Source organism: Gossypium hirsutum, chromosome D07, assembly GCF_007990345.1.
Source record: "Gossypium hirsutum isolate 1008001.06 chromosome D07, Gossypium_hirsutum_v2.1, whole genome shotgun sequence".
Taxonomy (NCBI): domain Eukaryota; kingdom Viridiplantae; phylum Streptophyta; class Magnoliopsida; order Malvales; family Malvaceae; genus Gossypium; species Gossypium hirsutum.
Genome location: NC_053443.1, coordinates 35,696,951 through 35,709,893, shown reverse-complemented (window position 1 = coordinate 35,709,893; position 12,943 = coordinate 35,696,951). Strand labels below are relative to the sequence as shown.

General features: G+C 38.5%; 1 protein-coding gene and 1 pseudogene across 1 annotated transcript; one reads left to right on the top strand and one right to left on the bottom strand.

Annotated features, from left to right (window-relative positions):
* Positions 1-550: 550 nt before the first annotated feature.
* LOC107954744 (chlorophyll a-b binding protein 151, chloroplastic-like) lies at positions 551-2,055 on the top strand. Its single transcript, XM_016890399.2, has 2 exons — positions 551-1,009; positions 1,270-2,055. Exons 1-2 carry the CDS (start codon positions 864-866, stop codon positions 1,919-1,921), a joined length of 798 nt encoding a protein of 265 aa, XP_016745888.2. The 5' UTR covers positions 551-863; the 3' UTR covers positions 1,922-2,055.
* Positions 1,738-4,441, bottom strand: LOC107956190 (pentatricopeptide repeat-containing protein At1g08070, chloroplastic-like; annotated as a pseudogene).
* Between the last annotated feature and the right edge of the window lie 8,502 nt (positions 4,442-12,943).

Genomic DNA, 12,943 nt, shown 5'->3' with positions numbered 1-12,943 from the left:
ATTTATATAATTCTAACTATGAAATTTATTATTACGTTGTCAATAATTTAATTTAATTTTATACAAATGTTAGTTATAATTCTATTTTGATAAACATCTTTTTATTTTAAAAAATATAATGTAGACATGATTGTGAGTCACCCTATTAAGTTATCATAATTTCAAACTCAAATATGTATTAATAGTGGTATCCTAAAGAAAGATGATTATGTTTTTAAGTGTACAACTTTTAAAAGTTATATATAAATTTTCTATTATATATTAATTTATTATAGTTTTATCTATAAATTAGTAAATTTTATTAAAAAAATCAATTAAAAGGTTCAAAATTTAATATTAACCAACTTTATTTTTTTTGTATATTTAGTCCATTTATATTTAAATAAATTAATAAAATTATTATGCCAAACTCTATTCTTACATATTTATTAATTTAAATCTAAATAAATATATATGTTTATATATATTTAAATTGAATAATTTTATTTATTTTAACCTTTTAAAAGATATTTTTATTATTCACTAATAGCTGCTTATATCTATACGGATGATACAAGAGATACCAGAACATGAGAAATATTAGCAGAGTTAAGTGGCTATATATATGGCTTTAGCTTCACCACCAAAAACATCAAGAAGATTTTTCCAAATCCACGCGGCATAAAATCAACCTATACAACTCTCCAAAAAATCCAATTGCAAATCCACACCAATGCAGCAACCAATAGACTGCTGCTGACATGTACATTTCCTGATCCACAACATCTTCTCATTTCCATTATAACCCCTTCTCTCCTCCAAACCAAAATAGACTACAATAACCATCGGCAAACAAACCAAGTCAACCTAAAGCCTTAGGCACCATGGCAACCTCTGCTATCCAACAATCTGCTTTCGTTGGCCAGACCGCTTTGAAGCAGTCCAATGAGCTCTTACGCAAAGTCGGAGCTTTCGATGGTGGTCGTGTTACCATGCGCAGAACTGTGAAAAGTGCCCCTACCAGCATCTGGTATACTTTTGTTACTACTTCCTAGTACTAACTAGTAGCATTTTGTTATAAGGATCTTTTTAGTCTAATCATTGATGGTTAACCCAAATATTGTGAAACAACAGACTAAAAATTTCAATTTGTACAGTACATTCTAGCAGCAATCTGCCTTATTTTAAGCCATACATTTAAAGAGAAATAACATGTACAAGCGAAATCATGCAACGGAACTATATTTCTGCTTCTTGATCTGATTACCTACGGTTTGGTTTTAAAAACAGGTATGGCCCTGACCGCCCAAAGTACTTGGGTCCATTCTCAGACCAAATCCCATCATACCTGACAGGTGAATTCCCTGGTGACTATGGGTGGGACACTGCTGGGTTATCAGCTGACCCAGAGACATTTGCTAAGAACCGTGAGCTTGAAGTGATCCACTGCAGATGGGCAATGCTTGGTGCCCTTGGTTGTGTCTTCCCTGAAATTCTTTCAAAGAATGGAGTTAAGTTCGGAGAGGCAGTTTGGTTCAAAGCTGGATCTCAAATATTCTCCGAGGGTGGCCTTGACTATCTTGGCAACCCAAACCTTATCCATGCTCAGAGCATTCTTGCAATCTGGGCTTGCCAAGTTGTGCTCATGGGATTTGTTGAAGGATACAGAGTTGGAGGGGGGCCACTTGGTGAAGGACTGGACCCAATTTACCCAGGTGGTGCTTTCGACCCACTTGGACTGGCTGATGATCCTGATGCGTTCGCAGAATTGAAGGTTAAGGAGATCAAGAATGGCCGCCTTGCAATGTTCTCCATGTTTGGATTCTTTGTCCAGGCTATTGTCACAGGAAAGGGTCCCATTGAGAACCTCCTTGACCACCTTGCCGATCCGGTGGCCAACAACGCATGGGCTTATGCCACTAACTTTGTCCCCGGAAAATGAACTTAGATTATAGATATGTCTCTGAAAGCTGTAACATTAACTGCTATGTAGCATCTGTTGCTGTGTACTGATGTAATTCACTGCTAGTCTTTTGAGCTGTTGTATCATTAAATCCATATCCTTTTTCCCTGAAATAGCACCTTTCTTGAAGTGAGATGAGATCATAAAGCAAATGTTTTATTTTGTAGTAAGAGGCTGGTTCAGTTAGTTGATATAAATAAAGCGCAAGAAACATATCTAGCCATTTCTATAAACCCTCAAACGTGATGACAAAACACAGCCTGAAGACCTTAAAGTTATCATGAGGGTCTTCCCTTTCAGTTCCGTTGAAAGATGGCAATAATACCAGCCAACATCTGAGGTAATCACCAAAAATCTTTGCAAGAACACAATCCATCTTTAAAATGATGAAACCGGCTATTATCTCTCACAATAATCTCACGACTATAGATTTTAGAAAGCAGTTTAGTGATGGAATGGCAATCACTACAAACACGAAGGTTCTTCATGATGCGAATGGGACATCCAGCTTCAGTATTGTTGAGACCAAAGGCAATAGCCAACCTCTCACTATGGTTTTCCAATTCCGCTTCTTTCTCTTCCTCCTCTTCGATATACAACAACACTTGGCTTGTGTCAGGAACATGTCCTGCCAATTTCAACTTCTCTCTCATCTCAGCCAATTTGGAATAAATTTCTTTTGTTTGCGGATGTGATTTATCTCCCACAATAAAGTTATGAACCACCCCTTTATGCTCTATTGAACTGCAGCCGGGATCTTTTCTTAATCCTCTCTTCTTCATCATTTCTCTTACCTTAGAAACTTTCTCCCACTCACCTGCTACAGCATACATATTGGAAAGGACAACATAACCACCAGTAGTCTCTGGAGCCAATTCAATCAAATATTGAGCAGCATATTCACCTATTTTTGTGTTTCTATGGTTCCTAGCACCACTAAGCAATGTCATCCAGATTACTTTGTTTGGTCTCATGGGCATTTCTTCAATGATATCTTTTGCTTCTTCAAGACAACCAGCTCGGCATAATATGTCCACCAAACAACCATAATGTTCTATAGCATGTTTAATTCCATATTCATTTATCATCATATTAAAATATTTGTAACCATCGTTAATCAATCCAACATGACTACAAGCATTAAGCACACCAACAAAAGTTATAGCATTAGGCTTCACACCAATTCTGCGCATTTCAAGAAATAGCTTCAGAGCATGGTCAGCCATGCCATGAATACTCAAGCCTACAATTATAGCAGTCCAATGCCCCAACTTTTTGTGGCTTATTGTCCAAAAAACAGTTACCGCACTATCAATGCCTCCGCACTTGGAATACATTTCAATCAGCACTGTCCCAACCACCCCATCTAATTCGATTCCATTTTTAACAATATACGAATGTATCAATCTTCCCGTGCCAAGACTAGCTAATCCAGAGACAGCAGAAATCACACTAACTAACGTAGCGTGAGTGGGCCTAAATTCCTCCTCCAACATTCTCTCAAACATTTCCAAAGCTTCCAAAAAGCGCAAGTTCAATTTGAATCCTCCTATCATTGAATTCCACGTGATCAAATTTCTTGTGGGCATTTGATCAAACAATTTACAAGCGGAATTAGTATCTCCAGCTTTCATAAACCCATTAATCATAGTATTCCACGAAACTAAATTCCTATTTGGCATGTTCTCGAATATCTTTCTAGCAGTCTCAACCTCCCCACATTTCGCCAACCCATCAATCAAAACCGTCCATGAAAAACAATCCTTTTCAGGCATTTCATCAAACACCTTCATGGCAGCCTTAACTTCTCCACACCTTGCATACCCATCAAGCAAAGAATTCCATGAAACCAAATCTTTCTCATCCATTTGATCAAACACTGTGTAACCAGAACCAATCTCGCCGCACTTGGAATACAAATTAACCAAACTAGCCTGCACAAATTTATCTAATCCGAAGCCAAGCTTCAAAACCAACCCATGTATTTGTTTGCCTTCTTTCAAAGCAGTTAACTTAGCACATGCCTTAATCACGCAAGGAAACGTGAATTCATCTGGCGGAAAATGACCAAGCAGAAGGACGAACAGGGAGATAGCTTCATGGGATTGCTGGTTTTGTATGTAGCATTTGAGGATGATATTCCAGAGAACCAACGAGGGGTGTTGGATTCGATCGAAAACGGAGCGAGCGTAGCGGAGGTTGTTGATGTTGGGGTCGGCATAGAGAGAAAGGAGACGAGAAGAGAGTGAGGGGTGAGAGAAAACGCCGGTTTTGAGATGCGTGGAGCTGTTGGGTTTCTTGGTGGGTTTTGGAGGATTTGAGAAGCGAAAAATGGAGAGCATCAGGGAAGTGCTGGTGGAGCATGTTGGAAAGGGTTAGAGTTTGCATTTTGGGATGCCAAGGGAAGAGAATCGCAATTTCACAAATTCATTCTAGGTGAAATTTTGGAGGGAATTTTGGCTGGCAGTGTTAACTAAATATGCTTAGAGTGAATTTGGATAGGCGGTGCCTTTTAATTGCGGTTAATGAAAAACTTGATGTGGTGAGATTAGATACTGTATCGATATTGTAGCGTGAGATAAAAAGTAAGTTAATCGCACTGCACCGCACCTAATCGCCCATCCAAACCTACCTTTAAATAGGGATGCTTCCCATAGTACTCCAGTAAAATTTGAAAATTTTAGTTTGTTTATGTGCAGGGCTTTCTCTTTTTTTTTTAACTTTTAAATTATCTCTCTTATTTCAGTCCACAATTAACGTTGAAATGTGATTCATTATTTAAATTACTTGGAAAGGATGATAGTGGTGAGTGGCTGAAGAAAGTTAACAAATACTTATCTAAGCCACCAATTTTAATCCTTCCTATGTGAGGAAGGTCTTGATCTTATAATTATTGGTGTTCGGGAGATCAATGCGATGCAGCGCACGACAGCAAAATGAAATAAGTAAGAAAAAACACACAAATTGAACTGTGAAGTAAAGGTGTGACCATCCGAATTGGAAATTAAAAGAATGTTTGTTCATTGCCTTGACATTGATGAAGAAGTAGATGGACAACCATAGTATTATTATATTGTGAAATACTTGAAATTTCGGAAATTCCCTAAACATACTTATGAAAATGATAAGCAGATTATCAAAAGACTATCTATCAGTTTCTTCTTAGATGTTGAGGCGTTATAAAAAAAATCGAGATCATATCTTATTAATATGTGTAGATTTTAAGGAAGCTCAAAGAATATTAGAAGTACATGATAGGGTATATGGTGCACCTGCAAATGAACATATGATGGCTAGACAAATCATGAGGGTTGTGTACTTCTAGGCTACCATGGAAAGAGATTGCATTGATTATGCTCAAAAATGGATTTTTTTCTTAAATAATATAAAAAAATTAAAAGTTCCAAAATGGTATACCATCTAAATTATTTACGGAAATGGTATACTATGGGTGGTTGAGGGTGGTGCATAGGCGGCACCACCCCTATATTTTGACACCCATCACTTTTAACTAAAAAAATCAAAATTTTAATGGTGCAGCCTTGTTGATAGATGTAACACCCCAAATCCGGCCTAAAAGTTAGGCTCAAATCTGGCGTGTCACATTGAAGTGTTTTTTGAAAACCATGTTTTCATTAAAAACCCTTTTTGAAATTTCAAACTTCTTGTCATTTAAAACTTGTATAAAACCTCAGTTTGCGTTTGTTTATTTTCAATCGAGGTTAATTAAAAAGTTATTACCTTCAAAACCTTATTGTTGTAGAAGCTTAAGTTAAAGCAAATGATTTATGAAAACATGATATTTAAAAATTGAGGTGCGGAAACGTAGTGTTAGAAAACAATTATTGTTTTGGAAAACTGTGTTCTACTTCTAGCAGATATAAATCACAATCACATCAAATCCCAAATTTAAAATCCAGAAAGTATAGAGGCCTTATTACAACCTGAATCAAAATCAAATTGCTTAAGTAAATGAGCAAAATAGAATAAAACAAGTGCAGTTGTCTGGCCACCTCCGAGTCCCTCACAGCTCTGAACCGTCTAACGCTGGGGATTACCTGAAAGGTTAAAAATGGGGTGAGTTTATGAAAACTCAGTGTGTAATCTCCTTATTAAAGAAACAAAATCAGTCTAGGCTTGAGCCCTTAACAGTAACAGTATCAGTGTGGGCCTTAGCCCAATATGGTAACGGTGGCAAATGGCCTTAACCCCCATCAGCCTCGGTTGGGCCTGAGCCCATATCAAATGGCACATAACACATATATCTGGGCCTAAGCCCATCTCAATATCAGAATCAGTATATGCAATGCATAAATACCCATACCAACCCTGCACTCCATCTCCTGTCCAACCCTACATTCATGTGGGGATTAAATCGACCCACCCATCCCTACACTCCTTATATAGCACCGGTTGCGACACTAACCAATATTGCAGCAGAGCTGCCAATCACATAATCGGCTTATAGCCCTCGGTGGGTCCACAGTCGTCACATGCGACCCGTGTGACCCTCACATATCAATGACTTCCTCCAATACAAGATCCCAACCCCATGCAGTATGTCGTGTATGCAGTATGCCATGCTCAGAATCAGTCATATCGTTAATAGTTAAGTCAATCAAACCATAGCACAAATTAGTCATTTACCCACGAGGGGCAAAATAGTCATTTACCCTCTATGGGCATTACGATTATTTTACTTATAGGGGTACTACGGTAATTTAACAACCTTTTCGAAGGTCTATAGTCGCCTCGAGCGACACAGATAACCTAAATGGTCCTAATAGTGTAGATGGGTCCAAGTGGGCCCACTCGCTCGTGTGGCCCATTAAACCTAAAACTGCCCTTGGTCATGCGATCGTCATGGCCGGCTCATTATTTCCTATCCATCCAGGAAAATTTACTCGCGTAGGGCCCATGGCCCGTTGGGCCTACTCGGCCTAGTCCGATCCATTTGGGCCAAAAACAGCCTAAGACCACGAGATCGCTCGTGGTGACCTCTATCGTTGTATCAACTTATCCACATGCGCGTTCGTGCGCTCGTGTGATAGCCGTAGCCATACTTTTAACTTTTTGACTTTTCGGCATTTCAGGATTTTGGCATTTGCCGATCTACAATTGAAGTGGTGTGTGTACACACCTTGTTGAAGAAAAACGCAGTAGCCCACGAGCGTTGAACCTATATTCGATTAAGGTACTCGGTTAGCCATTCTATTAATAAGATTTAACAAGCCTTTTTAATACAGAAACCTAACCCAAGATTAATACCTTCCTTAATTGAATCGGCTTATACTTCCTAAGCCGTATGATTATGAATCGATCTCATCTCCCTGTGGTTTATCTATACCACAACCTCTAGTAAGCATCAATATCCAAACCAAGGTTAATCAAATACTTACCTAAGGAAAACACATGGCCAACAAGAGAACTAGCATTCGGCCACAGAACCAACAAACCTTTGGCGATACGGATTAAAGCAGATGGGAAGGAAGAGAATCGGTCACGAGCAACAATCAAAAGTCAACCGAATTAGAAGAGAAGAAGAAGAAATGATAACTAATATTCGGCCTAATTCCAGATTAAGAAAGAATACTCAAGGTTGACAGAGATGAAAAGTTGTAGAAAAAGAAATAAAGAGAAGGAGAATTCGGTTTTAGATAAGTGAGAAGAAGAACTTCGAATGAGTAAGAAAGGATGGAGAAAAGGGATTGGTTCGGTCAAATTGAGAAGCAAGAAGAGCAGAAAAGTGCCAGGAGGAGGAGAATATAGGGCGAATTGGCACAAGCAGCAATTGTTGAAAAGAAAATAGCACAGAAAAGGGGTATTGCTCGATTTTGGCAAAAGGCAAAAAGAACTAAAATGAAAGGAATGACTAGAGTAAAATCAGCCACCACCCATATCACTATTTCAAAACCGAAAAAAATGAGCCAAAAGCCGAAATGGTAAAAGAAAAACAGCATCCCTACAACACACTAGTCGAATTTCCAAAAGTAAAGACCCTATTTCGGCACTAACTTTCACCTACCCAACTTCCTTTGATTTCCTCCATAATCCACTCCTTAAATCACTCATTTGACCCATTCAAACTCTCCAATACAGAGTTTAAATCCAACACCAACTCTTACCTCCTCATGAGAAAAATAAATAATCCCATTTGCATGTAGTGAGACTTGAACCTCTGACCTCCTTATCACACCTGTGATGCCACCTCCTAGCCACACCTGTGTCGCTACCTTGCCACTACACCACAAACTCTTTTTGTGTCACATTTTATCTTCAATTAATAAAAAGGTCTAAAGGCCAAAGTTTAGGTTCCTTTAAAAGAAATCCAAAATAAATTGCAAAAGCCAAGACTTGAACCCAGGCTCCCTTGCAACCTTAATGATGCCACAACCACTAGACCACAAGCTTCTTTATGACATTTTTTAACACAATAATTTAAAAGGCCTATATCCAAGCATCTAGGGTTTTATCTGCTTAAAACCAAAATTTTTGCTAAGGCCCAGGTTTGAACCCAAGACTTCTCAAACACTTCAAAACACTCCTAAATCACTTAACTACTGAAGCAGACATTCATTTATGCAAAGTTTCCTAACCGTTCCCTTACTCAAGGCCTAATACTTCTAAGCCTAAATTCTGGGCGTTACAATAGATGGCACCAAAGTATTTTCCCATACAGTTCCAATACATGGGTTAAATACGGGCTTGGGGACAAGTTTTGGTGGTGGTGCCCATGAGAAAGGCGACACCAATGAGTGGTGCCCATGGGAAAGTGACACCAAAGTATGGTTCTAATGTTATAGGCGGCACCAGTGGTGTCAATGTTGTGGGTAGCACCAGTTCTCAGCCTTATTTAAGTAGTGTTTGGGAATAAAGTTTTGAGAATTCAAATAACAACAAAAAATAATTATGTAGAAGAATAGTAAATGAACAAAGAAGAATTCACTAGGTTAGTAGATATGAAATTCATATTTTATATTACAGTAATTATTTTGCTTGAAACTGTATTGAGAATTTTTATTTCTTTTTTAACAGATCTAATATTGAAGATAGATAATCAACTTTTCATATGTGTTTATTTTGATGGAGTAATTTTTATAATAATAGTTGGATGTATATTTGAATGTCACCAACAAATAGCAATGAGATTTAATAGAAATGTCTCAGTTGATGATATGAAGAAATGATTAGTGCAAAAATTGTTAAATGTTGTGGGAGAACGATCTCGAAACCTTTCTACAAGTTTCCAGTTTTGACAGATCCCATCAAATTCACCGAGATAGAACTTGTAAACGATGAAGATGTGGAGACAATGACCACTCTTTATTGTGGGAATTAGAACCACCAAAATACACTAATTCAGTTATTTGCTGAGTTAGCTGATGTAGAGCCAGCTGAAGATCCCACTCCATTACGTGAAAAACATAGAGTTCAACATTCGTGTATGGTGGTTCCGATATCCTATGTTGATTGCCAATAAATTTTATGCGAGTTTGACATCGATCTTAGTGTTGCACCTAAGACTGATGCGGATGCTGATGATGGTTATGATAGTAGTGATCCTTCTGATCATGAGGTCGATGGTGAAAGTGATCCCAATGTGTACAAAGTCCCGAATGATATAGACGATGAAGGCGCAAATGACGATGGAAATGTTAACAAGTCTTCAATCGAGAACCTGGTTCGATACATTGTGATATGTAATGATCCTGGGGGACACATGTTGTTAATAGACCTCGATGCGACGCATCCAGTCAAGTTCTCGGAGTATCCTGATATACTGCCTACTCAATAGTTGGCCATAGATTTTGAACCTGAGGAGTTTTTCGTGGGTCAAAAATTTGAAACCAAGGAAAAGTGTATATTTGCCATTAAGCAGTATAGCATGACTGTGTCAGTAGACTACAAAGTCGATGTGTTTAAACTGACATTGTATATTGGGGAGTGTTGGAGGTCGACGGAAGGCTGCAATTGGTGGGTACGAGCCATATTTATCCAGAACTCACAGATGTGGGAGATACTAAAATTTGTTGGGCCTTACACATGCATTTCAACATGTATGACAAAAGACCATTGAAAACTTGATTCCAAAACTATTTGCACATGCATCATGCCAATGGTGAAGGATATGCCAACCATTAAAGTTTCGGTATTGATTGGAAAAATGTAAGGACGATTCCAATATCGAGTATCGTACTGGAAAGCATGGATAACTAAACAGATGGCAATAAAACAATTGTACGGGGATTACGATGCGTCGTATAATGAGCTACAGGGGTAGATAGCTCCTATGCAGGAGTACATGCTAGGTAGTTGGAGATACAACCTTCTTACGGCCTGGATGATCAACTAGAACTGGGAAGAAGAATTTTCCATTAGATGTTTTGGACATTTGATCTATGCGTGCGGGCATTTCGCATTACAAACTGCTTGTGCAGGTAGATGGGACCTAACCATACGGGAAATATATGCAAATCCTACTTATTGCGATTGCTCAAGACAAGAACAAGAACATGCGCCTGATAGCATTTTCCATTGTGGACAAGGAGAACATCGAATCATAAGAATTCTTCCTCACGAACCTACTAAGGTATGTTATTAGTGAAAATAATATTTGCATCATTTCTGATAGAGGGAAGAGAATAATTGTCACCATTAGGCATTTTGGTGTACCATGGAGATTAGTTTGCTGTATATGACACATCGCGACTAACTTTCACCTAGAGTACAATAATGCAGACTTAAGGAGACAAGTTGTGAAAATGGGTAAAATTTAGTTTCAATATATGTTTTAATATTATCAATACTAGAACAAATTAATTCGAGACTGTAAGTTGTTTTTTCTTAATACATACACAACGTACGAGCTAGAACAACACATTTTTTGACAAAAGATGACCAGACTAGAGGGTAGAATGCAAGGTGAAACTAACACTCCTTTCTGACAGTGGTTGGGTACCACAAAGCCGTGGCAATGGGCTAAAAGTTTCAATGACAAATTTTGATATGGTCCTATGACCACCAACCTGGCAAAGGCAATTAACTCTGTGTTGAAGAACACACGACATCTTCTGATTTTATCTGTGTTCTCGATTGCGTTCTACTGGTTGGCTACCTTGATGCCAAGAATGGGGCTGAAACAAGTCAACCAGATTAATATGGGCCACGTGTTTGTTAAAGATGTCAGAGATGCAATGGATGCGAACCGTTGAAAGGCGAGGTCGATGAATATAGAAATATATTCACAACAGTTTGAAACATTTCGAGTTACAGAGACCATTGGTCGTTGACCCGGTATCCCATCTAGGTCCTACGGAGTTGATCTCTGAAACAGACGATGCGATTGCGGAAGGTTCCAGACCCTTCATTATCCCTGTGTGCATGTCGTGGCAGTCTGTGCTCGCACCTCGCTCAATGTTGAATAGTTTATAACTGAGGTGAATACTATCGAGCACATGTTGTGTGTTTGGGAAAATGAGTTCCCCGTCCTACCTGATCTGTCTACATGGGAGGCGCTTACAATGACTTTTGAGCTTGTCCCAGACAAAAGGTTGCATAGGAGTCTACAATCAACTAGAATCCGTAACGAAATGGACATTAGAGAGAAAACTAGTGGGAAGCTTTGTGGCGTGTACAGATTAGCTGGGCACAATTGAAGTAAATGCCCGTAACGAACCTACCATATTGGTTAGTCGTCGTGGTCAGGTGGAAATTGAGCCAATGTACTCTAATGAATCTAATTTATATTACAACGTTTGTATTTTTGCATTTATATTTCAAAGTTTATATTTTTGCATTTATATTACAAAGTTTGTATTTTGTATGTATATAAGTCGATAATTTATACCTTAAACACCATTTCATTTAAATTTAGTACCAAAAAAACCTGAAAGTTAAGTAAAAAAATAAATTTAAATGCTCAAATTTTACTACAATTAAATACATACAAACTTGACCATTGAAATGACAGAAACTTCTAAAATTGATGGTTTGATGGTGTTGTCCTAGGGGTAAATTGTTGTGGTGGTCAGCGTTCACTTTGCTAATACTCGCGGTGATCAATGCGGTCCTGACCCGAACCTGTGGGTGTGCATAACATAGTGGAAAAATTGTATGCCCTAAACGTTTTCCCAAGAGGAGTGAAGTACTGCGGTGGTAATGGGCTGAAGATATCAAACATCATCGATGACATCAGATTAAGTATACCAAAACTGGATTTTAAAACTCTGAATGATATTTATGGCCTAACGAGCACGGGAAATAGTCACTGACCCCCAGGTTTGGATGATAAGAACTATCCCCAAACTGTGTATGAGACCGCTTGGGTTCGAATGTCAACTCGGGTTTGAATGAGGGCTCTAGCTCAGGTGCAGGAGGCAGATGTGGAAGGGGATGGGCGAATTGCCGAAGTCATGACATGTGTGGGGGGACTACAATCGATTGCCCACCAAATAGATACAGTTTCCCCTTTTTGGAGTACCACTGTATGTACTGTAACGAAGGATGCAAATCGAAAGAAAGATCCATCTGAGGTCCCTGCCCCATCCAGTTGTTCCATACTGCAATATATTGTTGATGCACTACTGTCCAATTATTTCCCTATTTTCCCCTCTTGCTAATCTCGTGGATCTTCCTCAATTACACTAGTGGTGCCGAGATATATTATATGCATCCGAACTACTGGAGTACTCAATCCTTGTTATACCACTCCATTGTCTGGAAATTTATAATGGGTGCATTAATGCACCACAAGTGTGAATGGATATGGGTAGACAAGGGAATCACAGCCGCAGTTTGCAGGAAGGAATAGGGCATCTAGATGAACTACAGAATTAATAACATGGCTATATTAACACGGTTCGAGTAAGATAGATAAAATAATTACATGTCACAAATATTAGAATAGCTTAACCTTTCCCCAGCATGTGTCTCAATCATTAGATGATATATCAGAACCGTGTATAACCTCTCGATACCCGAATTAGTACTCCATCTACGGAA